This window comes from Crocuta crocuta, unplaced genomic scaffold (assembly GCF_008692635.1).
Source record: "Crocuta crocuta isolate KB4526 unplaced genomic scaffold, BGI_CrCroc_1.0 scaffold258, whole genome shotgun sequence".
Taxonomy (NCBI): Eukaryota; Metazoa; Chordata; class Mammalia; order Carnivora; family Hyaenidae; genus Crocuta; species Crocuta crocuta.
The window spans coordinates 5,791,953-5,817,342 of NW_027532842.1; the positions used below are offsets into that span (position 1 = coordinate 5,791,953).

Sequence of the window (25,390 nt, forward strand, 5' to 3'; positions counted from 1 at the left end):
CGCCACACACATCACCACCCAGGTCTGTAAAAGAAAAGGAAGCTTTGGAGAAAGAAAGATTAGTCCACCCACTCGTTCTAAAATTGAGAAGAAACCAAACATGATTCAGGAAGTCAAACAAAACCAACTGTGTTTGCATTCCTTCCGGGATCAGTTTAAGGGAGAGAAGGGAGTGGAGCGAGAGCAGAGGAAAGGGGAGGTGTGAGGCGTCCGGGGGAGGACGCATCCGAGAGGAGAGTCTGGGGAAGGGGGCCCACGCGCAGCCCACAGACGGACAGACGGAGTCGGGGGGAAGCAGGAGCGGAAGTGGGCGGATGTAAGAGCGATAAGCACACAAGGCTTTTTACGCAGCAGTGTAACTGGGCTCCACTTATTTGTGCAAGTTGCTGCTGAGGGTTTTTGCAATAAACCGTATTGCATTTTCCTTACTTCTGTCTGTAAATGGGGGTGNGGAGGGTCACTTCCAGGGCTGCCCTTGCACAGGTGAAATTAAAGGAAGAGCCTGATCTCTTCTCATTCACCCTTTCATTAAATCCACTGCCTTCTCTGTGAACTGGGTTCTCATCTCCAAAAGGGATATAACAATGCCCTCTTTATTTATCTCAAAATATAGTTTTAGGTAGGTTAAAAATGCAAATTGATGACAATTTAAGATTTCTAAGTAACTAAGACATTGTCTCTTTAGTGTTAAAGTAACAAAAAGAGAAAAATATCTTTAACGCTGAGACTTCTTTCTAAACATGTAAGGATTTTCTTGTTGTTTAGAGCTCCTTAAAAAATAGCAGCAGATCTGGGATCCTGAGTTCCCACCCTCGCTTAGAACCGCAGAGCATATACTTACAACCCATCCTGTTCCAGGCGCTCTGTAATCCAGATAAAATACCCTCACTAGAAAAAAAAGCCGATTGAAAAATGCTCTTTGTTATGACACGTTAATTTCCATTTAAGGAAAATTAGTGACATATAGCTTTAAATACTGAGATGCCATCTATTTGTTCGTTTATTTTAGAGAGAGAGAGTGCACATGTACGCACATGTGAGCAAGGGAGGGGCAGAGGGGGAGAGACTCCCAAGCAGGATCTACACCCAGTGCGAGGAGCTGCCTCACGATTGTGACATCATGACCTGAGCTGACATCAAGAGTCAGTCACCTGATGGACCGAGCCACCCCGGCAGCCCTGAGATGCTGCTTTTAAAATTTATAATATGTAAGGGCCTGAAGTTTTATTTTTGTGGAGTTGGAGCACAGAGCTGGTGCTATAGACTAGTCTGAAGCGAAACTATGTAAATGTAGACTTTTGAACCTCGGTTCATCCAAGGGCTCTAGCAACAGAAATTGGGGAGCGGGGGCTTTAATTTCACTACCCCTGGAGGTAAAATGTAGCATTTCCTCAGATTACGAACGTGGGCCTCAAGCCAGAGCGATTTTGTCAACACCTGTGATTTTGTCACCCAAAGATGTCACAGGTCTTTTCCACATTGCTGCCGTCCTAAACCTCTTACATTCATCAGGACTTCCAAAGTTTGACAGTTATCAGACCTATTGCTACTACTCTTTTAAGTTTATCAACTTATTTTCTGAGAGAGGGACAGTGAGTGAAAGCAGGGGAGGGGCACAGAGAGAGGGTCAGAGAAAGAGAGCGCGCCCTGGGGAGGTGCAGAGAGAGAGGGAGAATCCCAAGCAGTCTCCGTGCTGTCAGCTCAGAGCCCGACGCGGGGCTTGATCCCACAAACCTGTGAGATCGTGTCCTGAGCTGACATCAAGAATGGGACGCTCAAATAACTGAGCCACCCGGGTACCCAGGTGCCCCTCCCTATTGCTTGTACTCTTAACTCACGTGTTTTATATATACTGTTATATGAATTATTTTAATATTAGATCTCAAAATAACGAGCTTACCTGATATTTTTATTTTATTTTATGCATGTCATTGGGGCAGGGTTCTCTAGCCTTCCCCGGACGGCAGGGGAACTGCCGAGCTTCCCTTCCTGTCGTCTCCCCCCATCCCCCCTACCCCCGCATCCAAGCAGCTCTACAGCTCAGGGTAGGAAGACCTACCCAGTTCTGTTTTCCTTCTGCACAAGTGAATGCCAAGGACGCAGAGGTGCAGAGTGGAATGGACAGAGGTTTTGAAGTCGAACAGACCGAGTTGTTAAACGGGGCCTCTCCCCTTCGGCTCTGTCTCCCAGAGCAGGTAATTGCGCAGTGTCTAAATGGGAAGAATGTCACGAAGAGCTGTTCTCCCCCACGGTGTGCTGGCGAGGACAAGTGAGGGGCCGCGTGCCCCGGGTACCGGTGGCACACCAGGGCCGGGTGAGAGCCGCTTCTGTCGTTACTCTCGCGCGTTGTCGGGACGTGCTCTCGTCCCACGTCCCGCTCTGGGACTGTGCCTGAAGCCCCCACGGTGTCCGGGACGCTGAGCACCGGCGGAAACGTGGGAGGCTTGCTTATTAGTGTGCATCTTGAGAACCCTCTTGGCTGGTCCAGTGTGAACGCTCTGCTGTAGTTAAGTTTTGTTTCCATCTTCCCAAAGCATCTTAACTTCCCTGATTGTAGTGGTTTCTTCTGAATTACTTTGCTGTCCTAGTTTCCTAAGGTGACTGTAACCAGTTTCCGCCAACGAGACCCCTCAAAGCAGCAGGCGTTTGTTTATTCCCATCGTCGTACAGGTCGGAAGTCTGGGTTGCGTTCCGGCCTCTCCCAGCTCGGTGTTTGCCCGCAGTTCGGGAGCCGCTTGGCTTATAGATGCCCCACTCTGATCTCTGCGTCTGTCCTCCTGTGACTTTCCTTTCTTCTTTGTGCCTGAATTTCCCTCTTTTTCTAAGGACGGCAGCTGTTGGATTAGGGGTCACCTCAGCCAGTACTTCATTTTAACAGACTTCGTTTTAACTCAATCACATCTCCAAAGACTGGGTGGCTCAGTTGGTCGAGCAGCCCACTCTTGATTTCAGCTCAGGTCATCATCTCACGGTTTGTGGGACTGAGCCCCACGTCAGGCTCTGTGCTGATGTGCGGAGCCTGCTTGGGATTGTCTTTCTCCTTCTCTCTCTGCCTCCCCCCCGCCTTGTACTCCCCCCTCAAAATAAATAAACTTAAAAAAATAAAAAATAAAAGAGATCATACTCACAGGCACTGGGGATTGGGGCTTCAACAGTCCCATTAAGGGAGGGGGCCACAATTCAAGCCACAACTCTTGCCATTCGCTCCTATATACTTCCTTTAGACCTAGCTTCTAAATGGAGATATGTGACATCACGGTTTTTTTTATGCAAGTCTTTTTCCTCAATTAATAATTTACTCTCACTGTGGTTTCAAAAAATGTTTTGAAGAGTCTGGCTGGAGGTAGTAAGATCTAGCTGGCCTTTTGACTTTAGGAAGGAACCTTGTTTGGGAAGAAAAAAAAATGCAGGCCTGACTAAGGAAAAAAACTTGAAAATGCTCCAGAGAAGCAAGAGTTAAAAGGTCAGCCACTCCACTGCAAAGTTTGTTTACAAACGTTTATGACTTGGGTGTGAATTGGCCAATCAAGCCGAGAGGCCTGGATGGATCTGAAGCTCGGGCTGCTGGACTGGGAGAAGCAGACAGGGCCGGGGACGGGGACGGGCACGGGACAGGCTCTGGCATGGCCCCTTAGCACCCTCACAGTCCTGTTTCAAAGGCGAGAGGGAGTCTGGGAGAGCATGGATATGGTGAACTGCCTGTTCCTTCAGTGTGTCTGCGGACCGCCCCTGGCTGTCGCGGGGTCTGGGGTAAGTTATGACTTGTCGGGGAATGGTGGCCGTGGCGGTGGCTGTGGCTGTGGCGGAGGGGGGCTGTTGTAGCCACAGGCGTGGTCGCCGTCACACTGTGCTCCCTGGCGTGCATGTCGGGCATGGTTCGGAAGTATGCAGATGTGGCCAGAAGAAGATTCAGGTTTAAAATATGCGTCAAAGCTCAGATTTGCTTTACAAGGACGGTGAGTCTCTTCTGGTTAAAGATCATGGTCCCTCCCTCTTTGCCAGGAGTAAAGGGGACTGTTTCAGCTGTATACATTGTTCTGTTCACTAGCTTTTGCCTTTGCTAGAGTGTGCAGTACCCTTAGAAAGGCTGCTTTCTCCTCCTGAATCTTCAGTGGGAGGGAAGAAAAGGTTCCAGTAGAAAGGGTGGGGGGCGGGGCCCACACTCGAGGCGGGACCCCTGGGACCCCTGGCCGGGCTCCTGCTCTCTCGTTTCCTGCTTTGAGCATACCTGCCTCTCTCCACCTCCTCACTTCCCCAGTGTGTTTTGGCCTCAGGAGGATTTCGTATCTGAACAGCTAAGACCCCCCTCTGGCTCTCCTCCACCCACTTCCTTATTCTCCGCCTTAGCAGGGCTTCAGCGAGGCGGCCCCAGGTTGCATAAGTGCCAAAAGAAAAAGAAAAAAATCTCCCCCCCAAAAAACAAACCAAAGAAACCATGCATAGATTTTGTTACCGGCCAGACTACTCATCTGCCTGTGATTTTGGTTTGCTTCTGGACCTTCCTAACACCTTGTTTCTGCACCTTTTAATTTCTCTGTGCTTAGATTGTGCCGTTCGGTGTAATAATGTTGTTACAGTCTCTGCGATATCCTGTTTTCCGTAGGTGGTGCAGAAATTAACCTTCACTTTTTCATGATCTCTCATATTTTCCCATGTGGTAGTGTCAGAGGAGAGCCTTGCCTTCCCTCCCACTTAGGCTTGCTGCGCGGGGGTGCGGGGAATTAAACTGACAAAAGACAGAGGAGCAAGAGAAAAGATGGGTTTTTATCATGTGATCAAGTGGGAGTTCACGGGAAAAAGCGGCTCCAGGAAGCAGTTAGAAGTGGAGGTACGGAACCCCTCTTACGAGGGGAAAGGGGGCTGGAGAAGGCCACTTATGGGAAACCCAGGGATTAAGGAAAGATAAAGGGGCCTGGGGAAGAGCAGCCATGGGAGGTCTGATAGTTTTGAGGCAATATCCAGGCTTTTCCCCTGAGCTGGTAAGAGTCATATCTTCCCTGGTTAGAAGAAAGAAAAATCCTATCCCAAGATAATGGATTTATGACCACTGAGTTCTTTTAGGAGTCTCTGCTTTCAGGCAGGTGAAGGAGTTCTGGGGAAAAATGCCTATTAACTACTGTCAGCTCAGAACAGTTTTTATGCCACAAGATATACTCTGGCCCCCCTCAGTGGTGACTGGATTTAAAGATAAAGTTCAGGGAGTCAGAATCAGCAGATAGCAAGGTGAGTGGTGACTGCAGGACTTTTGAGCAGAGGTGACTTGGTACGAAGGAAAGTTTCATGGTATCGTGGGAACACAGATTATGAGGCCCACATCTCAGCGTCTCGGTTGCTGCTGATTGGCCATGTGGCCCGGGGCAAGTCACTTAACTTCCCTGGGGTTTGGTATTCCTGATGTGAAAAATGGTGGTGGTGCAGTAGAGGGTCCAGAAATCTCTTTCTGCTCTCTTTGCTTTTCATCAGATTTTTCTTTAAGTTTTTTTGTAACATTTATTTATGTTGGGGATTGGGGGAGGAGCAGAGAGAGGGAGACAGGATCCGATGCAGGGCTTGAACTCGTGAGCCGAACTGGGATATCATGACGAGCCGAAACCAAGAGTCGGACCTTTAACAACTGAGTCACCCAGGCGCCCCATCAGGGTTTTCACGCTGCAGCGGCCCCCTGAACAACACAGGTTTGAACTGTGCAGACCCACTTATACGTGCTTTACAACGAAATAAACAAATACAGTATAATATTACAAATGTATTTTCTTTATGACTTTCTTAATATCTTTTTTTATATTACATTATTATAAAAACAGTGTATAATACACCTAGCATACCAAATGTGTGTTAATTGATATCAGGAAGACTTCCAGCGAACAGTAGGCTATTATAAGTTTTGGGGAAGCAGAAAGTTACATGCAGATTTTTGTCTGCACAGTAGGTAGTTGGGTGGGGGGGTTGGCACTTCTAACCCCTCTGTTGCTCAGAAGTGAGCTGTGTACGGGGCGCCTGGGGGGGCTCAGTCGGTCAAGTGTCCGACTCCAGCTCAGGTTATGATCTCACGGTTCGGTTTGTGAGCTCGAGCCCCACATCGGGCTCTATGCTAACAGCTGGGAGCCTGGAGCTGCTTCAGATCCTGTGTCTCCCTCCCTCCCTCCCTCTCTCTCTCTGCCCCTCGTTCACTCACACTCTGTCTCTCTTTCAAAAATAAGTAAACATTTAAAAAAAGTTATTCTTTTAAAAAAGGAAGTCAGCTGTGTGTGATTTTAGGGAAGGGCTGGCCACAGGGATTGGAAATGCCAGGAGCTGTATTTGAGGTCTTAGTTGCCACTGATTAGTGAGCAGGGCCGTCCTCAGGCCAGGGCGGGGCCGCCCTGGGGCAGGGCCACTGCCCGTCTCAGGTCTCCAGGCCCCGTGGCCTGTGCTGCCTGCCCCATCTGCCCCGCCCTTGAGTGACATCTCTCTAGTGCCCTTGTCTGTTTTTATGTTTTATATCTTTTAGAAATAATGACCAGGGATAGGAAAACTGAAGGAGCCCAGGCTCACAGACAGTAACCGGAGTCTGCCGTACCCTCCCACAGGCTCTCCTCTGAGCCAGCCTGGGGGGTGGGGAGGCTGCTGCTGGGATCGAGGTTGTGCCCGGGCAGGGCTGGGCCTGGGGATGGTTACTCTACACGCCTTTAGCAGCAGTAATGAACCGTTGGTGATAAGGGCTGTCCCCTTTACCACTGTCACAGCATTTCATCCACACCAGGACCGTCACTCCCTAGTGAACTGTTGCAGGACCAAGTCCCCAGACATTAAGTACCTGACCTGCACTCACAGAGCTGGCTCGTGGCGCGGCCTGACTCACACAGAAGGCTGCCCGTTTCCAAGCTCACGGTGCCTCACTGGCTCTGAGAAAGGTATTTGAACTATTCGAAAGTATTGCCTGATATAGGACCGCAGACTTTCCCGCTGTGGGACTGTCTAGTCCTGAAAGGTTAGTCGCTCCTTGTTTGTGCCGGGCCACACAGCTAGTTCGTAGCCTGATCTGGTTCTTTGGGTCCTGGGTCTGTGCTCTCTCCATCAGACTTGACTCACTGAATGTCAGGCCTTAACAGCCCAGACATAATCTTATTAAAGCACCTTCTGTGTTTAAAGGTCGTTGCACGAAAATACCGTAGAGTAGCAACGTGAAGTGTTTGCAGTCATTCCTCCTTCTGGGGTCCTGCATTTCCCCATGGCGTTGTTGTGTGCATTTTAGGTGACACTACAGTCAAAAGTTCTTTCAAGTAACTCACAGTGGTACTTAGTTTCTTAATATCTTGTCATAGCTCATCATTGGTCACCCTACATCACTATTTAAACTATGGTTTTAATTCAGCCTTCAGTGAGAGATGATTTGCGTATTTTAATGCATGTTTCAGTTATGTCTTTCCGTTATACAAATTTTTTTTTATTTAAAATTTTTTTAATCCTTTTTTTTTTTTTTTCTGAGAAAGAGATAGAGACAACATGAGCAGGGCAGGGTCAGAGAGAGGGAGACACAGAATCTGAAGCAGCTCCAGGCTCCAAGCTGTCAGCACAGAGCCCAATGCAGGGCTCGAACCCACAAACCGTGAGATCGTGACCTGAGCAGAAGTCAGACGCTTAACCGACTGCACCACTCAGGCGCCCCACACAAATAACTTTTTTAAATGAACACTTAAGAAAGCCTTGAGGCAAGGCTAGAGAGGATGGGGGCGGGGTATGTGGCTTGTTCTTTTCCAGTCCCTCCCTGGACCTTGGTGCTCACCTAACTTGTTCGCCTTTGAAAAGGTTGTGGCCGAGGAACCCTGGAGGCGGGGCTCATCACGGGATGAAGAAAGGACAGAGGCTCAGAGGATCACCAAGAGGAAATGGGGTTCTGGGAGAAGGTCAAGGCCCCGGCCGCTCTCCGACTATGGCCAGTTGGCCAACCGAAGTCTCTCTATTCCTGAGGACTCAGTTGCTGTGGACCCCCAGAAAGAGGATGCCGCGGACGGGGACCACCAGCCGAACACGGCCCCCGTGGACCCCGCAGAGCAGAACCCCACCATGGGCGGCCCCAGAGGAAGCCGGAGAAGACGCCCCGTCTCCGTGATAGGCGGGGTCAGCCTCTATGGGAACAGCCAGACGGAGGAAATAGAGAGTCTTCTAACCCAAGTAAGATGTGGGTGCTTTCCCCGCAGCTCCCAGAGGCCTCCAGCTTCCTGGCCTTTGTTCTCCGCTGCAGACTAACTAGACGGGCCTCTGCTTCTCTTTCTTCTCTCTGCTCAAGGACGATAGACTCCAACCTTTCCTCCTGACTGTGGAAACACGCGGGAATTACACTAACAATCTGACGTGCGGGTGCCTTTTACTAAGCTTCTGTCTCTCCTGACATCTCCAATGATATGTGAAACTGCTTTGCTCTTTGTTCTAAATCACCAGAGATTTTAATAAGGGGAACGTAGCACTGCATATTCAGGGAGCTTCGCGGAAGAAGTTCTTGAAAGAGAAAGTGCCCTCCAGTGTTAAAATGTAAAGATAAGAAGAAAGTAAGCGGTAGGTTTCTTAGGAGCCAAGGAAATAATTTTTTCCCACCATTTTTGTGCTCTTTACCAATAGATTACAAGTGTTTATCAGTTACCCAAAGAGCACTTTGAGGTTGCAAAACATTTCAATGAATTTAGGTCCTATTCAGGAGGAGTGTGTGTTATTTGCTGAGACCTGGTCCAGGGCTCCCAGCACAGTATAGGAGTCTGTGCCCAGTTTCACTTTCTGAGCTTGCTAGCTGATACCGTAAATAACTCCTAAAATTCTCTTAAAAAGGCAGGTCTATGTCAGTATTGGGTTTTATGTTTGACTTCTCCCTATAAAGCCCATTGCGATGCCCTGTTTATAGCAAGCACTCAGATACCTCTTGTTTAATTGAGTTACACTGAATTGAATTCTTAAGGCAAAAAAAATGAAGTGGAAGAATACCATGACCTTGACTTCTTGTGGTAAGATGTGTCCTATGCTAGGAAATAATTCTGAACCAAAGCAAACCATAATCTGTTGTAGCTTGAAACGCGGTCCAGACAGGGGGAATCTAGAGCACTTAGAGATTATCTCACTTCAGAGCCTCAAGAAGGAATGTGGTGAGATAATTTTATGCACTCTAGGCTCATTTAGGGAATTGGGTGGGAAAATCCTCAGATAACCCAAGGACAACGTAAACCAACTTGGCCTTCGACTTAGTTATAGGGATGGTTCATACGGTAGATCAACAGGGGATGTGGGCCATTCTAAAGAGACCTGGGTACATTTGCGGAAACCCAGCCCTTCTTTTAAACAAAGCTCCATCATCATGATGGTTGAGGTAAGGAAGATCTGTGTCCCACGAGCATTTCCCAAGTGCCTGCATGCGGAAGTGGCCGGGGGAGCCAGTCCGAGTCCACACCGTCCAGGACCTGGTCAATGGCACTGTTTCCCTTGGCGGCCGCTTCTGGGAAGGCTGCTTCTTTCCCTTCTGACCCTGCATCTGCGTGAGAAACCCACCACTTCCTATATCTGCTTGTCTTCCTCTTGGATGCTTTGCTCTTACTGTTACCCCTTGGCATGTTGCGAGCACATAAGGTGCCATGTGTGCCCTGGGGTAAGAGCCATCGAGTCGATACTGGGTTTTTGAAAATCTTGGAACAGTTCGTTGCAGCCGAACCTCTCGCTGCAGCCCTCAGCCCTTGCCGCGATTTGGAAAAAGCACTTCCGGTGTGTGAGTGGCCTCGAGGTGACGGCGCTGAGCTGCTCACAGCTGTGTGTGTAAAGCACTTGTGAGAGGTGCCACTTCCTGGCACCCCCTCACCGCCTTCTGCTTTCCTTTTGCAGCCTGCAGCCAGGCCTCCCGTGCCGGCGCACCAGGTGCTGCCCTACAAGGCAGTTTCGGCCCGGTTCCGGCCTTTCACCTTCTCCCAGAGCACCCCCATCGGACTGGACCGCGTGGGACGCCGGCGGCAGATGCGAGCGTCCAACGGTGAGTGTCCCAGGCCCGCCCCGGTTGGGGGCTCCCTTCTCACGCTGGTGTGTGGAGTCCTCGGTGGGACCGCTTCCTGTGAGGCCAAGGTGCCTGCTCGGTGGCGGGCCACCCCGATGCCTGGGCCAGGGCGTTGTTCACCCGCGAGCGAGGAGGGCTCGTCTCTAGCCGTCCCCGCGGGCCCGGGGGTGGCACCGGCCTGCCAGAGTGGGTGAGCTGAGTCACCCCGGCAGAGAAGGTTGCCCCTGTCATTTCTGCGCACCCACTCGAGTCCCTACAGGTGGAGGAGCTAGGGATGGAGCCCCAGGCATTTGTCGTCAGCCTTTGGAAGCTCTTTCTGGGCGTCTGAGATCCACTGATGACTGTCTTGAACTGCGAAGAAAAGTCTGTCTAAGAGAGTAGTTAACATGCTGTCACAGTACTTCCCAGTCAGTCCTTGTCGATCCGAACTAATACCGCGTGTTCTCGGAGTGATGTTCACATTCCTAAGAAAGAAAATCCCACCCTACGCTGGCACTCACGTCAAGGCCGACCAGCCGGCGGGACGGTGGTGCGGCCTGCTGGGCCTGCAAGGGAGGCATGGGCGCTAACGCTTAGGGAAGACTTGCCAGGGGCAGCCTGTCCCGTGCGCTCCGATGCCTTAGCTCCTTGGATCTTCGTGACCACCTGCCGCGTTAGCTGCTATTGGTGGCCTCGTTTTACCGGTACAAAAGCCCGGGTGTCCACAGATCACCTGCCCTAAGTCACTCAGCAGGAAGGGGCAGGGATGGGATTTGAATCTACAAATAGAACTTTTAAAACCCAGCGGTTCCTGTGTAAGCACTGAACTCTGCTGACTCTTTAAACGCGTGCAGCGGACACGGGGGATCCCAGCTCCCACGGCATGGTTTCCTGGCTTCCTATTAGAAGGTCAGTGTTGCGCGGTGGGCACGGCCTTCTGGAAGCCCGAGCAGTGCCACTGCCTCGCCGCGTAGGCAGGCCCTTCACGGGATGGCATGCGCCTGAGGCCGTGCGAAGAGGGCAGGGTTAGAGACGTGAAGAAGGCCGAGGGTGTCCCTTGAGGCACTGGATTTCCAGGGAGAGGAGGAGAGGACACATTGATGGGTGGGGGAGGGAGGGAGATCAAGGAGGCGTGGACTCCTTGGGCGAGGGAGTCCCTTCCAAGGACAGGTTGAAGGGGATGATGGCCAGTGACCAAAAAACGCGAAGGAAGTTCGCTGACGGGTTCCGACACAGACGTCGTTGAGGACCGGCCGCACTGGGCCGGGAGAGCTCAGCGAGGGGGCAACAGGGAGGACGTGCTGCTGCACCTGATTGTCCTGCCCTGGTTTCGTGTCCGGTACACTGTGGGGAGCGGGGCTTGCAGGTGGAGGTCGAGGAAATTGCTGAACGGCTCACGCCTTAGTCAGCCTCGCAGCGGTGCAGCTGGACACTTGGGACTCATCGCTCCCCGCCATGGGGAGTCACGAGGTCCTGTCCGTTGGTTCTCAGGTCCTTCAATAAGTGTACTGGCTTTTGTGCAGCCCGAGTCTCCCCTTCCACCCAAGTCTCTCCCTTCTCCCACCGGGTTCGCCATCCAGCATTCCTGCGCCTGCTCTAGGCTTTCACACTCCCTTCGCGCTACCCACGGCGTGCCCTCTGCCTCGAGTTCCCTTCTTTCCCTCTCCCTTGGGTCCGCATTCTTCCCATCCACAATTCAAAACTCGTTCCCTCGTGCGCCCTTGGAGTCAGAGTGCATCCCCCGTCCTCCTTCCGCAAGGCTGCTTGGCCCCCGGCCTCACGTTCATTCCCTCTGGCCCGGGCACCCACATCTGGCGATGTGTTTGGGGAAAGTCACCCAAAAGGAGAAAGCAAGCTACATGCACACAGTGTTCACAGCGCGTGATGGCGCGGAAGTGGACGCCATGTAAACGTCCCGTCGCCCTGGAATTGCAAGGTGGAGGTGGGGTGCTGCATAGGCTGCGACCTCAGAACAGCTCACCACATAAGTGGGAAAACCGTGCGGCAAACAACATGAAAAGCGACAGCTGCGATTTTCAAGTGAGAACAACTAGAGAATCAAATCATGTATATTGTATGTGTCTGCTAAGGCCGCTGTAACAAAGTACCAGGAACCGGTGCCTTCAGTGCAGAAACGCATCGTCTCAGTACTAGAGGTGAAGGTCCGATGAAGTATGGGCGGGCTGGTTCCTTCCGACGGCAGGGCCGGCTCCCTGTCATCTTGGGTACTTGTTCCCCGGGCACGTGTGTGTATCGCCTTTGCCTCTGCCTTCATCTCACTATGGCCTTCTCCATGCCCTTGAATTCAGGCCCACCCTCATAATCTCATCTCAACCTGATCATCTACTAAGACCTTATTTCCAAATAAGGTTACTTTGACAGAACTGGCGGTTAGGATTTCCATATTTGTATGCGGGACATCAGCCTATAGCATATACCATGATTGCAGCAATTTGCAACACGTATGCACATGGTCAAGGATTTATCAAGAATATGCGAAAACGAAGGCAGTGTAATTCGGTTGGAAGGAATGTAGGTGAGTTCTCCAACCCTATACAGCCCTATACAGCCCTACACAGCCCTGCACAGCCCTGCACAACCCTACACATACAATCAGTTTATGTAACAGTGTTTTTTGATTTTTGTTGAGAAGCAACAAAAACTAACTCCGACCAGCTTAAGCAAAAAGAGGTTATGTTGGAAGGGTGTTAGGTGTTCCCAGAGTTGAAAGAATGGGTAGAGAACCAGTCTAGGAAATGGAGGGCAGTCAGGGTCGCTCCTGGGAAGCAAGGACCCACGGGCAAGGAGCTGAGGAAGGTGTGCAGTGGGAAGGTGTGAGGCTGCTCCTGGGAGTGAGCGAAGAGCTGTTCCTTCTGTCTTTCTGTCACTTACTCAAGAATCAAAGTCCCAGGATAGAGAAATCAATTCTTTTTTTTTAATTTTTTTTTAATGTTTATTTTTGAGAGAGAGAGACTGAGCACAAGTTGGGGAGGGGCAGAAAGAGAGGGAGACACAGAATTCGAATCAGGCTCCAGGCTCTGAGCTGTCTGCACAGAGCCCGACACAGGGCTCGAACCCATGAGCTGTGAAATCATGACCTGAGCTGAAGTTTGGATGCTTAACTGACTGAGCCCCCCAGGTGGCCCAAGAATTCCATTCTTGCAGCTCAGGTGACATGTCTGCCACCTGGTGCCACTGGGACGGGCACAAGGGCTGGTGCCTCCAGAGATGGAGGGCTTTGCCTTCCACGTGAGGGGCAGGCGCTCGGGTTTCCTGTCAGCAAAGCTGAGCACAGTGGAAGGGAGGCCATTCCCTTACAGGAAGTCCAAGTCGTGCTGGGAATAGAAATAGGGGTGTCTGGGTGGCTCGGTCAGTTCAGCACCCGACTCTTGATTTCAGCTCAGCTCATGATCTCACAGTTCATGAGATTGAGCCCCACGTCACCTGCTTGGGATTCCCTCTGTCTCTCTCTCTCTTTCAAAATAAATAAATAAACATTAAAAAAAAAACAACAAATAGAAATAGATTCTGGACGGGGTCTCCCTTTGTTCGTTTGTTCATTCATATATCCAGTAACTGGTGAGTGCTTACTGTGTGTCGGGTGACAGCAGTGAACAGAACAGAGCCCTTAAATCACTCACAGTCTGGTGAGGGGATAATGAGTTAACAAGAGGCTCTGTAACGGGGCAGGTGGGATCATAAGGAGGAATGAAGAAGACTGGAGGGTGTTCATTTTTTTAAAGATGTCATTCTCCCATGATGCACCTGTCCCGTGCATAATTCAGACCCGTCACTCTTTCCCTGGAGGGAGACAACTCAGAAGCTTGGCAGTTCCTGCGGGGCCCACAGAGCCCTGTCCGTTTCTTCTCCAGTCTGTCGCAGCGCCTCTTCCACCCCGTACACCCAGAGGTAAAGTCAAGCACCACCTGGTTATCATAATGGAAGGAAAGGGGTGAGAGCGGGGGGAAAGGGAGTAGAAAATACTTACATATATGTATCTCTAGATGGTCCCACCAAAGGAACCCTCCCTCTCCTGCTTCTGGTCGCAGGGTCATACCTGCTGTTCTTGACTTTGCCAGTCTAGTTGCTGTCACATGCTGGCCTGGCCCCTGCCCGGGACCGTACCTGGCCGTGTTCTTTGCCAGCCGAGGGGGCCCCGACTCCACTCTGCAGCGTGGGGCTCTCAGTGGTTCTGCTCGCTTAGAGCCACAGTAGTCGTATTTATGCCCCTCCCTGAGGCAAAAAGCAGTCCATGTATAGAAAAACACAGGGAGCACCAACCTGCGCCTGCCGGGCACCGGTCTTCGCGTTTGCAAATAGAGCAGAAGATAAAGCCTTGCAAAGGTCACATTCTAGCAGTGACACCAATTGAGTAAGTCAGTAAATAGCAGTGGCTCCGGCCGTGATGATGGCTCCCGAGAGAATGAATGTGGGCGATACAGGAGAGAGTGTAGGGATGGGCACAGCAGAGGGTCCCAGAGGGTCCCTAAGGAGGTGACGCTGGAGTGGAAGCTCTCAAGATGAGCAAGAGCCAAAGATCTGCTGGGGGAGAGGTCTCAGTGGAAGGAACATCAGGGGCCCAAAGTTAGGCTGGAACTTGATGTGTCTGAGGCCCTGTGAGAGGGCCGGGGTGACCAGAGTTCAAGACCCAAGGGCAGGAGAGGGCGTTGCAGCCTGGTGGGGAGGCTGTGGCCGGACAGAGAGGGCATTGCAGGTCTTGGGTGGGACTTGGCTTTACTCTAAGTGAAACGGGAAGCCATTGCCAGGCGGGGAGTGAAAGGCACTGATTTAAGGTCTAGAGAGGAAGGATGGTGCGGGGGAGAAAAGGCAGAGGAAGGGAGACTGATTTGGACACTATTGCATAAGTCCAGTTGGGAAACTGTGGTGGCAGTGACCACAAAAGATGTCCCTGTCTGTCTTGGGTGCTCATTTCCCCCAGTGCACGGGGCGGCGAAAATGGCCGGCCTTGGTTCTAATCCAGTGGGGCCGGGCCTGCGAGTTCTGGGGGAAGGGCTTCTCTCTTGGGGGAACAAACTCAGTTTTGACAGGCAAAGTTGTTGAATAGGAAGAAAATATTTTGCACGCATATTATTGAGTGATCACGGGAAGCAATCCCGGTGCTGGCCCTTTGTTTCTGGACCCATGTGTTCTGGCCAGGGGTGAGCATCACCTTAGCAGTCACCGATTCGGTGCCATACACGCCCTAGCACAAGTTCCAGCTGTGTCCCCAAGCTGTCTCCATAACATGATTTTCGTTAGGCCCTGAGTCCACGCTTCTGGACGATGGTAGGCAAGATAAGCTCATGAAGCTCGTGGGTACAGGCTGTCACCGCACTTCCCTCACTGGGGCCCCTGGGTAGCAGCGTGGTCACGGGAGGTGCTGTGACAGTATCAAGGCCTTCAGTGAGATTCTAGCAGAGGTCTGGCAGGTAAGGAAAGCAAACACAAATCTAGAATAAATGTCTTCCCCACCAGGGACAGATCACATACCCCTCTATTATGAAAAGGGCCCATTGTAATCGGCTTGCCACAAGGAGCTGTCTGGTCCCTTCAGGGAACCATGTCATTAACTTTGTTGAGAGGGACACCCTGTGATTTAGCCCCGGCCTGGCATCCATTTCTGCCACCATGGCCATTTTTTTTTTTTTTTTTACCCCAAACCCACTGAGGAAGCATCAGGATGACTAGGAACAAAGATTTGACATTTGTAGAGTGAGACATAGTGTTCACACCGTTGTTAAACAGCCTCTTTTGCAATAGGATTCACACGGGACACAATCGGGTGTTCCTATGGGACAGACGATCTCTCGCGCTTTCAGCGGATTCTGACATTGAATTGCACTCCTTCCCTGAACCAGTCCATTACCTACTTTGCTCTTCCCAAATTCCTCCTAGCGATTCAGCCAGCCATTGTCCCACCCATATATCCACACAAGCTAAGTCCCTGCTCAGGCCCTCTCTCCTCCAGTCAGAAAGGATTAGGAAGAATTATGGCTTCGATTTTACTGCTGGGAGTTTCCCCTGGGGGGGGGGGAGGGGGCACAGTTACCGGAAGATCCCTTTAGGGGAGGCTGGAAGGAGGAGCTGTAACTGGGATACCTACCTCAAGGCTACCTGGCTTCTGCTTGATGAAGAGGCCCTGAGTCTGGAAGCCCCCTGATCTGGGAGCTGTGGAAGGGCCCTTGATTCTCCATCACGATGGTTTGAGTCAGGTTTCCGTCACCAGGTTTGGAATTTTCTGACTGTACAAATCAAGTGATACCTGAGTGGAGCCACTTACCACTTTTGTCCCTGCAGACCCTGTGACAGGTTAAGGACAGCCAGGACTCATGCGGGCTGGCCATTCTAGAGATGAACTGGACGTGCGGCCCAGTAGAGGACAGCTTTTCCTGTGACAGCTGTCCTACCTCCTTGGGTCCTGGACTTCAGTGGCCTCTCACTGACTTCCCTAGCCTAGACAGAGTAGCAGCTGGTGGTTATGAGTCACTGTCACCTCCATCATCTGGCTTGGGAGTCCCAGCCTGGGGGACGATGAGTCCGGGGTACACTAAGTGCAGCATTTCTATCTTTCTGGTCCTTGCACTTCTGTCTTCCTCTGTGCCAAATGCTGGCGTCTCCACTGCCTTAAGAGCGGGCCAGTGCTGGGTCCAGGTCTGTGGCCCTCCTAAGTGCCAGAGTGACAGCCAACTCCATGAGCCCCTGTGTTGCATGCACGATCTCTGGTGAATGTCACCCAAATGGACAGATCGGGTTTAATCTAAATTCACATTCAGTAAATGCAGTGCGTGTGCCTTATATGGGTCCTGATACCAGCAAACCAGCTATAACAGGATCGTTAGGAGACAGGTGGGGAAATTTTCACATGGACTGAGAATTCAGTGAAGGAATTATTGTTCATTTTGTTAGTAGGGATAATGATAGTGTAGTTATCTTTTTATAATTTTTTTAATGTTTATTTTTGAGAGAGAGAGAGTGTGGGGTGGGGGGGAGGGACTGGGAGAGAGACACACACAGAATCCAAAGCAGGCTCCAGGCTCTGAGCTGTCAGCACAGAGCATAACGTGAGGCTCGAACCCACAAACAGTGAGATCAGGACCCAAGTTGAAGTTGGACACTCAACTGACTGAGCCCCCCCAGGCACCCGGATAGTGTAGTTATTTTTAAGCCCTTATTTGTTACGGGTACCTACTAAAATATTTTTTTTGCACGAAGCAGTATATGTGAGATTTGCTTTAAAATGCTCCAAAAAGTCACTTACAAAGGTTGGGAAAAAATTGATAATGGCGGGTTCATCATTTGATTTCTCTGCTTTTGTGTGTGTTTGAAGTATATCCTAGAAGTTTTTAAAAAATAATGAAAGTACGTTTCCTCCTCCCTGGATTTGCTCCCCAAACCTGCAAATCAAGAAATGGCCACGATTAAATTTTTCTCAAAATGTAGGAATTTGAATATTCGCAAATTAATTTTTGTGAAGAAATAAAGACCTCCTCCTTCCACTGGAGGCGAGCCCTCCCTTCGCAGCACTCATTCCCCGCACTGTGCGGTGCTCCGTTCTAGCACCGAGCCCTCCCCTGCTTTGGGCCCAGTATGGCCTTACCTCCTTCCTGGCCCCTGTGAAGGAAGGTTACCGGGAGCGGTGCTCACTCATGCTTATCGATCGTATGGGCGACGTCTTGAAACCACAGAATCGAGTCAGGAATCACAGTGGCACTTGCGCGTCCTTTCCTGAAGTTCCCGCATGGGAGCTGCCAGCCCACGGAAACCTCACTGCTTTGCTGCCCATGGTGTTCGCGGCACTTCTTACTCCCCGGGTCCTAGCAAGCCTGCCCGTGCAGTGGCAGCTTCCTCTCGGTCAGTCATCTGTGCTGCCTTTTGCTTTCTTCTGTGAAGCTTCTGTCTCACCTCCAAGGCACCTCATTCCGTCACAACCTCCCGACGATCCTGATTTTCCCAGATTGACTTTGGGTTCCTGCTGCACGCGTCCCCTTAACAGGCCTTTGTCGATCAGAAGTCAAATCTGATCACTTCAAAATTCTTTCTGGTCTGTCTTCTCGTCTCACCCATCGAGTTCAGATTCTCTTGCTCATGTGACATAAACCAAGTGATTGTCTTAGCCAGAAAGGAAACATTTCCCAGAAAGGACCACATTCCGTTCCCCCAGTGCTTATATTTCTGTGGAATCTTTATGGGTCACAAGCAAGGAGCTAAAATGTGACCTCGAAGATCAGTAGTAGATTTGGGGATGCCATTTTTAAAAATGTCTGTGGGGCACCTGGGTGGCTTAGTCGGTGAAGCATCCAACTTCAGCTCAGGTCATGATCTCACGGTTCCTGTGGTTTTGAGCCCCAGGCTCTGCGCTGACAGCTCATTGCCTGGAGCCTGCTTCTGATTCTGTGTCTCCCTCTCTGTGCCTCCCCTGCTTACTTTCTGTCTCTCTCTCTCAAAATAAAGACATAAAATTTTTTTAATGTGTGTAATAATTTTAAAGCCTTGTCATTAACCAATAAATACTGTATTATTTTGTAATAATGCCACACAACTGAGGAGAGAAAATAGGATTAAGTAATGATTAAATAATAAAAAATAAGATGGTTTTCTGAGGAGATACACACATGGCAAGTTGATTTGATTAGACTTTTTCTTTTCTTTCTTTTTAGTAAACCCCACACCACACAGTGGGCTTAAACGCGTGCTCTACCAAGTCTGCCAGCCAGGTGTCCTGACTATGTTAGACTTTCTATGGCTTTTAGAAAAATTTCTCAATTACTCAAATTATTGCTTGACTTGATGTTTTAAAAAATATTTACATCTGAATTTCCTATGAGTATAGTCATTTTTTGCAAGCTTGGAAAGAGAATTAAATTAAGCCATTGTAGCCCTATAACATGGCCTCGGCCAGAATCATTCAATCTTCAGCAAAATGATGTACTAACTGAAGTTGCTACAATGACCTTGTGAAAGTCTAATTCATAACCCCCATCCACACTTTGCCTTAGGAAAACAGTCAAAAATTCCGGTCTGTAAAGGCAAGATATGTGTAAAGAACATCTTTTCTTTCTTTTTGTTTTTAATATCCAATGTCGTTAACCTACAGTGTTAGATTAGTTTCAGGTGTTCAATATAGTGATTCAGCGTTTTTATAAATTACTCAGTTCTTAACATGGTAAATATACTCTTAATCCCCTTCACCTACTTTACCCATCCCCCCACCACCTCCCCTCTGGTAACCATCGGTTCTTAATAGTTAAGTGTCTATTTCTTGTTTTTCCTCTCTTTTTTTTTTTTTCCCTGTTTGTTTTGTTTCTTAAATTCCATGTATGAGTGAAATCATGTGGCATTTGTCTTTCTCTGACTTGTTTTACTTAACATAATACTCGTTAGCTCCATCCATATTGTAAATGGCAAGATTTCATTCTTTGTGATGGCTGAGTATTATTCCATTGTGTCTGTGTGTGTGTATACCACTTCTTTATCCAATCATCTGTTGATGCACACTTGGGCTGTTTCCATAATTTGACTGTAAATTTACTGTTGTAAATAATGCTTCAGTAAACACTGGGTACACATATCCTTTCAAATTAGTGTTCCCATACTCTTTGTACAAATAACCAGTAGTGTGCTTACTGGATCATATGGTAGTTCTGTTTTCAATTTTGGGGGGGGGGAACCTCCATATTGTCTCTCACAGTGGCCGCACCAGTTTGCAGTCCCACCAACAGTGCATGAGGGGTTCCTTTTTCTCCACATCCTCACCCGCGTTTGTATATCAAAAACAACTTGGTCTAGGGGCGCCTGGGTGGCTCAGTTGGTTGGGCATGTGACTTAGGCTCAGGTCATGATCTCACGGTTCGTGGGTTCAAGCCCCACATCGGGCTTTGCTGGCAGCTAGCTCAGAGCCTGGAGCCTGTTTCAAATACTGTGTCTCCCTCTCTCTCTGGCCCTGCTCACGCTGTCTCTCTCTCAGAAATAAATAAAACATTTAAAAATTTAAAAAAAAAAAACCATCTTGGTCTACCAAGGGCAGAATGACCCAAACTGTACACTGACCAACCTGTGAGCACATTAGAACGCGCTAATGATTAGTGGAGGGAAGAGAATTGGCCCTTGAGTAATGTGGGGGGTTGGGGACCCGTCCAGGCCCACCCTGTGTCATCCAAACCCCGAGTATAACGTTTGGTTCCTTCAGAACGTAACTACTAATAGCCTCCTGTTGGTCAGAAGTCGTATTACTACATATTGATTACCATATATTTTGTCTATTTTATGTATTGCATACTGTGTTCTTATACTAACGTAAGCTAAAGAAAATGTTAAGAAAATTGTAAGACAAGCCGGCTGACTTTTAAAATGCCAAAAATTAAGAGAAAAAAATGATAAAGAGAAAATACATTTACAGTACTGCACTGCATTTATAGAAAACAATCTGCACATACGTCGACCCACACAGCTCAAAACCCATGTCGTTCAAGAGTCAGCTGTATTTTGAAAACCTGCTCTGAGTGTGTAAAGCCTCCTGGTTCCAGTGCCACTAAGAAAGCAAGTAAAAGACACCGTGGCCGTCAGACCGCTGGCTGGTCTTAGCAGGGACCAGCCCTGGAATCCCAAGGCAAGTGTGAGGAATAAGGTAACATAGAGATTTCCAAAATAAATGAGTGCGTGCTACGAGGTTCAACCTACTGTATTTTCCATTTTGCTGGGGAATAAATAGAGGACGATTTTAGCGAAAAGGGTGGATGGCATGGGTGCCTACCCCTGAATAGCCCCCTGCTTCCCCCCAGTTACTATTGCTTGCACGGTGTGTATCCACGTGGAAACACGTGTCAGGACCTCGTGCCGGGTCAGGAGACGAAAAGAGCGATTCCTAGTTAGTAAGCTCACTTACTGTCTTTCGGGGTGGACCCCACTGGCCATCACAGTATGGTCGAACATCTGCTAACTGGCCTCCGCCCCATGCCTTCAAGCTTGGTTCAGTCCCATCCGTGACTTCTCCTTGCAGACAGGGGTGCTGGTCCCCCGCGAGTCGTCCCGGGAGGCGCGGGGTGCCCACCAGATCCTTGCCCTGGTGAACCCCGCAGCCACATGAGGAGTCCTCCTCGCTGAAGCGACGATAGTGCAGACGGCCCAAGCAGAAACGACGGGGTGGGGGGGCGCCTAGTGGGGGCCCTTCTTAAGCTAACGTGGGCGTGCAGGGCCCCAGCACCCGGGCGGGCACATCCCCGGAGCCCAGCGGGCTGGAGAGGCTGCTCCCAGCCGTGCCCGGGTGCCCCCCTGCGTGCCGCCCCCAGGACGGCCCCCACGCCTTGCTTGCTTCTGTGTGGAGCGCGTTGCCTACACCGTTAAGGAGAGGAAACGTGTCCTCAGACCCTGTTTGCTTACCTTAATGCACGCTTGGGGATTGCCGCTCGGGGGGGACGCTCCCTCCCTGTCTTCGGCTCCCGGGTCTTCAATCTGATTTTGTAGTGAAATGTACTCACTCAACAGATTTCCTGTGTGCTTATTTACTTCTCCCCGTCGAGGAACTAGCATGGGAGGTGAAAGCACGATGATTCAGCCTTATCGGGCAGTGGACACTAGTGTTAGAAGCGGTAGAGGTCGTGCCGTGAAGACTAGTCACTCCGCTGTTTCCGCAGGGCCCCAGGCGCTCCCGAAGGTTCCAAGGCGAGCCGATCCGCCCGTGGTTTCCACACCTCCCTATGTGCACGTCACAAACGCATGTAGACGTCACGTGTATCTCCGTGCATCCGTGTCAGCCCTGTTAGGGGTGACGTCCGGGGTGGGGACCTGAAAAGCCACTGCAAGGGTAAAGTAGGTGTGAAGCGGGGCGCGCAGAGCAGGTCCGGGGGGCCCCAGACTTCCTGGAGAAGAAAACGGCATCAAACTGATACCAACGTCGAGACTCCGTTGCCCCAGCAGCGGGAGGGCCCCTGGGGGGTAACAGGCCGAGTATGTCGGGCGGAGTTGCCTCACAGGGTCCTCTTTGTGAAGGAGAACACGGGATAATTTCCAAAGCCGGGCTAAGCAGGCGCCTTCCACTGGGCTCGGGGTGAGGAGTCCAAGTGGGGAGACATCGACGTGAATGGGCGGGCATAAGGTTGCACATGCGCACTCGGAAGCCACGCCCACACGTGCGGTGTAGGTTATGCTAATGAAGCCTAGGCCCCGCCCAGGGAGGGGTTTTAAGGCCGCGAAGCTGAGGTAACTGAGGGGCCTTCTATGACTCGTCCGCGCAGCAGCAGCGCCGGCCGGGCGGGGGTCCTACCCAGGATGGTTCTTTTCCTGTGCCACCAATTAGCCAGCTAGTTTCTAAAAGAGAAAATTGATAGTGAGACAGAGGCTTCAAGGACTTTCCCTGGGTTCGGGGACTCGCAGTTAACCGCGTGAAGGGGGAGGGGAGTTAGATACGGTTTGTTGTCAGGGAAGGTGTAGTCTAGGCAGAGGGAACAGCGGATGCGCTGTATACTCGCGACGCTTCGGAAGGGTCTCGGGTTCTTACTGTACAGTGGGAGTCACAGTGGACACATTGTGGTGTGACTTATGCAGGAAAGGACGCAGGGTTGCGGTCAGATGGTCACACACGAAGACCTCCGGTCCGTTGTGATAGCAAAGATGAATTCAAATTGCCCTTTTAGAGGTTTCAAGCCACGCAGTGTGTGGCCTGCGTGCGGGTAATGTTTTTGACTTCGGGCTTCCGCGCGGTCCGACTGACACCTCGGGAGGTGTCCCGGCTGTCAGGAGACGCTTGAGGTGTTGAGAGAAGAGTCTAGACTGGAGGTCAGAGGTAAGGACCCGCCCATTAGGGCCCCTGGGTGAGGGGATTAGACCAGCCCGGGCCACGTAGGAGCCACTGTAGGGTTTTAAGTGGAGCGAGGTGATCAGATTTGCGTTTTAGAGACGGGCTGGCTAGATTGTGTCCTTTCTGGAGGCGGGAAGAGCAGGTTACTAAGTCAGCCGGGCTCGCCCCGATTTCAGAACATGACCAGAGTCCTGGAGAAATGAAAACCCGGAGGGCAAGCCACTCGGATGTTTGGGTGCCGATAGGGTGATGGGGAGTATAGGAGAAAAGCAGGCGCGTGGGGTGCTGGGCTCCGCCGCAGGCAGGTTGAATTGGAGGCGCAGGTGGGACAGCTAAGTGGAGATGTCCTCCCCGCGCCCTTCACCATAAGGGTCTGATATTGAGGAGGGAGACCCAGGCGGGAAGTGAAGACTTGAAAGTCGTCGGTAAATGAACGGTTGTTCTTAATGCTGTGGGCAGCAAAGTTCTCATCCAAGACGGGCGTGTGAAAAACGAGGAGAGGATCGGCAGCATTTGGGGAGCAGTCAGGGGGGAAAATCCACAAAGATAGGAAAGGAAGGGCCAGCCAGGTAAGTGGTGTCCCAGGTGTCCAAGGGGGCCCAGCTTCAGGACCAGAGAGGTTAAGGATGCCGCATATATCCAGGGTGAAGTTGGGCACCCTGAAAACTATCCGTTGCATGGTCAGTAAGGAGGATGGAGTTGACCTTGATTGAAAAAGGCAGCTTGAGGTCACTGGGAGGACAGGGCCGGAGTGCAGCGAGAGGGCGGCTGCAAGGCTGTGGGGGACGTGACGACCTTAAGTTTTAGCACAGACGGATTTTCTCTGTGCGGTTTCTCATTTCTCATAAATGCCAGGGCTAACTCAAACTACTTTTGTCTTGCTGCCTTATTAAAAAAATGATTTGGGCTTTACATTACAGTATCTGAAAGCTCCCTGGTACAAATGCGGCCGTGTTTATTTTTACTACATGTTTTTGAAAGAAATAATAATATTAAATATGCACCACGAGTCCCATTCCTGGATTTTGGGTGATGAGGCTGACATGCCAACACTAAGGAGGTGAAGGAAATGTAACCATGAGGGTATATGCCATTTTAACTCTTGGTTTTTTAATTAAATAAGTCGAAAGAGATTAACTGAAGCACTTTTTTGGAAAAGTCTGCAATGAAGTTAATAAATTTATTAGAACACTTTGATTCTTTAAAAAATTTTTTTTAAATGTTTTATTTATTTTTTGAGAGGGAGAGAGAGACAGTGTGAGCAGGGGAGGGGCAGAGAGAGGGAGACGCAGAATCCGAAACAGGCTCCAGGCTCTGAGCTGTCAGCACAGAGCCCGACGCGGGGCTCGAACCCACAAACCATGAGATCATGACCTGAGCTGAAGTTGGACGCTTAACTGACTGAGCCACCCAGGCGCCCCTGATTTATTTTTTTATTTGGCCAAAACAAAGAAGATGTATATATTTTTCCTTTGCCTTCATTTATTGGTACTGATCCTACTTATAATTTGTTATTCTAGTAATTGTTGTGAAAGTTCATTTTCTCATCGACAGATCTTTGGGTCGAAAGAGATTTGAATCCTGTCCTCTGTTGACCAGCTACGTGACCTTAATCTCAGAGTCTTACTGTCCTCATGAGTAACAGGAAGTGTTAATGTTCTGTGCTCCATAGATGTGTGGGAATGACGTGGTGCGCAGTAGACGTGCAGCAGGTATTAGCTAGCGTTCTTGTGAAGAACTAGAGGGGTGTGTTCCTTACACAGGACAGCGGCCGTGAGGACCGTTGGGCTGTGTCTAGAGCCAGACTTCTGAGGTACTTATTTAGCTGCACTGGCCAGCAGTTTAATGTTAGACAAGTCACTTAGTCAAGTGAGTGAAGCCCTAGGGTACGAAGCATCTTTATGGAACAGTATTCTGTGTAATTATTACCCAAATATGGGTCGAGCAAATTTAAAATGCATACACTCTGGTTATTAGCAAAAGAAAAAACTCCAGTGAGTTTGTGTCTGTTGATTCTCTTGACCCGGGTTTAGGCATTGTGTAAGGATGTTCCAAAGTATTGCTCAGAAACTCCACAGAGCTTGCTGCTAAAGCAGGAGAGAAAAGAAAAACACTAGCAGGTGTTAAGATGTGTGTGATGCCGGGGCGCCTGGGTGGCTTAGCTGGTTGAGCGTCCCGACTTTTGCTTAGGTCATGCTCTCACAGTTTGTGGGTTCGAGCCCCGTGTCGGGCTATGTGCTGACTGCCAGCTCAGGGCCTGGAGCCTGTTACAAAGTCTGTGTCTCCCTCTCTCTCTGACCCTTCCCTGCTCATGCTGTCTCTCTCTCTCACCTAGAAATAAATAAAACATTTAAAAAAAAAAAAAAAGATGTGTGTGATGCCTTGGAGTTATTAATCCGCACCGTAAAACGTTTCTGTCTCATCTCTTCTTGTTTGGATTATCTCTTTCTGCATCTGCTTTTCAGAAGTTTTCTTTCGTTATTAAATCGGAGAGGAAATATAAAATCCGATCTCACTTGCTTAGCCCCCACTGAGAGTGATTTGAACAGTTTTTGGGGACGCAGGCTGGAGCCTTGGTGACATACAGCTCTGGTTGTCTGTCAGGTGTGGAC

At 50.1% G+C, this 25,390-nt stretch overlaps 1 protein-coding gene and 2 long non-coding RNA genes across 3 annotated transcripts in view; 1 reads left to right on the forward strand and 2 right to left on the reverse strand.

Annotated features, from left to right (window-relative positions):
• Positions 1-1,035, reverse strand: part of LOC144216154 (uncharacterized) — a 2,552-nt gene extending 1,517 nt beyond the window's left edge. The window contains exon 1 of the long non-coding RNA XR_013330582.1: positions 842-1,035. This is a non-coding gene — a long non-coding RNA (uncharacterized LOC144216154). The remainder of the gene's footprint in view (positions 1-841) is intronic.
• Positions 1,036-7,958: 6,923 nt separating this feature from the next.
• Positions 7,959-25,390, forward strand: part of SPATA13 (spermatogenesis associated 13) — a 52,454-nt gene continuing 35,022 nt past the window's right edge. Inside the window, exons 1-2 of the mRNA XM_077745440.1 lie at positions 7,959-8,154; positions 9,841-9,985. Coding sequence (XP_077601566.1) covers positions 8,047-8,154; positions 9,841-9,985 — 253 coding nt within the window. The 5' untranslated portion in view covers positions 7,959-8,046. The remainder of the gene's footprint in view (positions 8,155-9,840; positions 9,986-25,390) is intronic.
• Positions 15,040-21,654, reverse strand: LOC144216157 (uncharacterized). Its single transcript, XR_013330584.1, has 2 exons — positions 21,362-21,654; positions 15,040-15,407 (listed from the first exon to the last, which is right to left on the reverse strand). It is a non-coding gene; the product is annotated as an uncharacterized LOC144216157 (long non-coding RNA).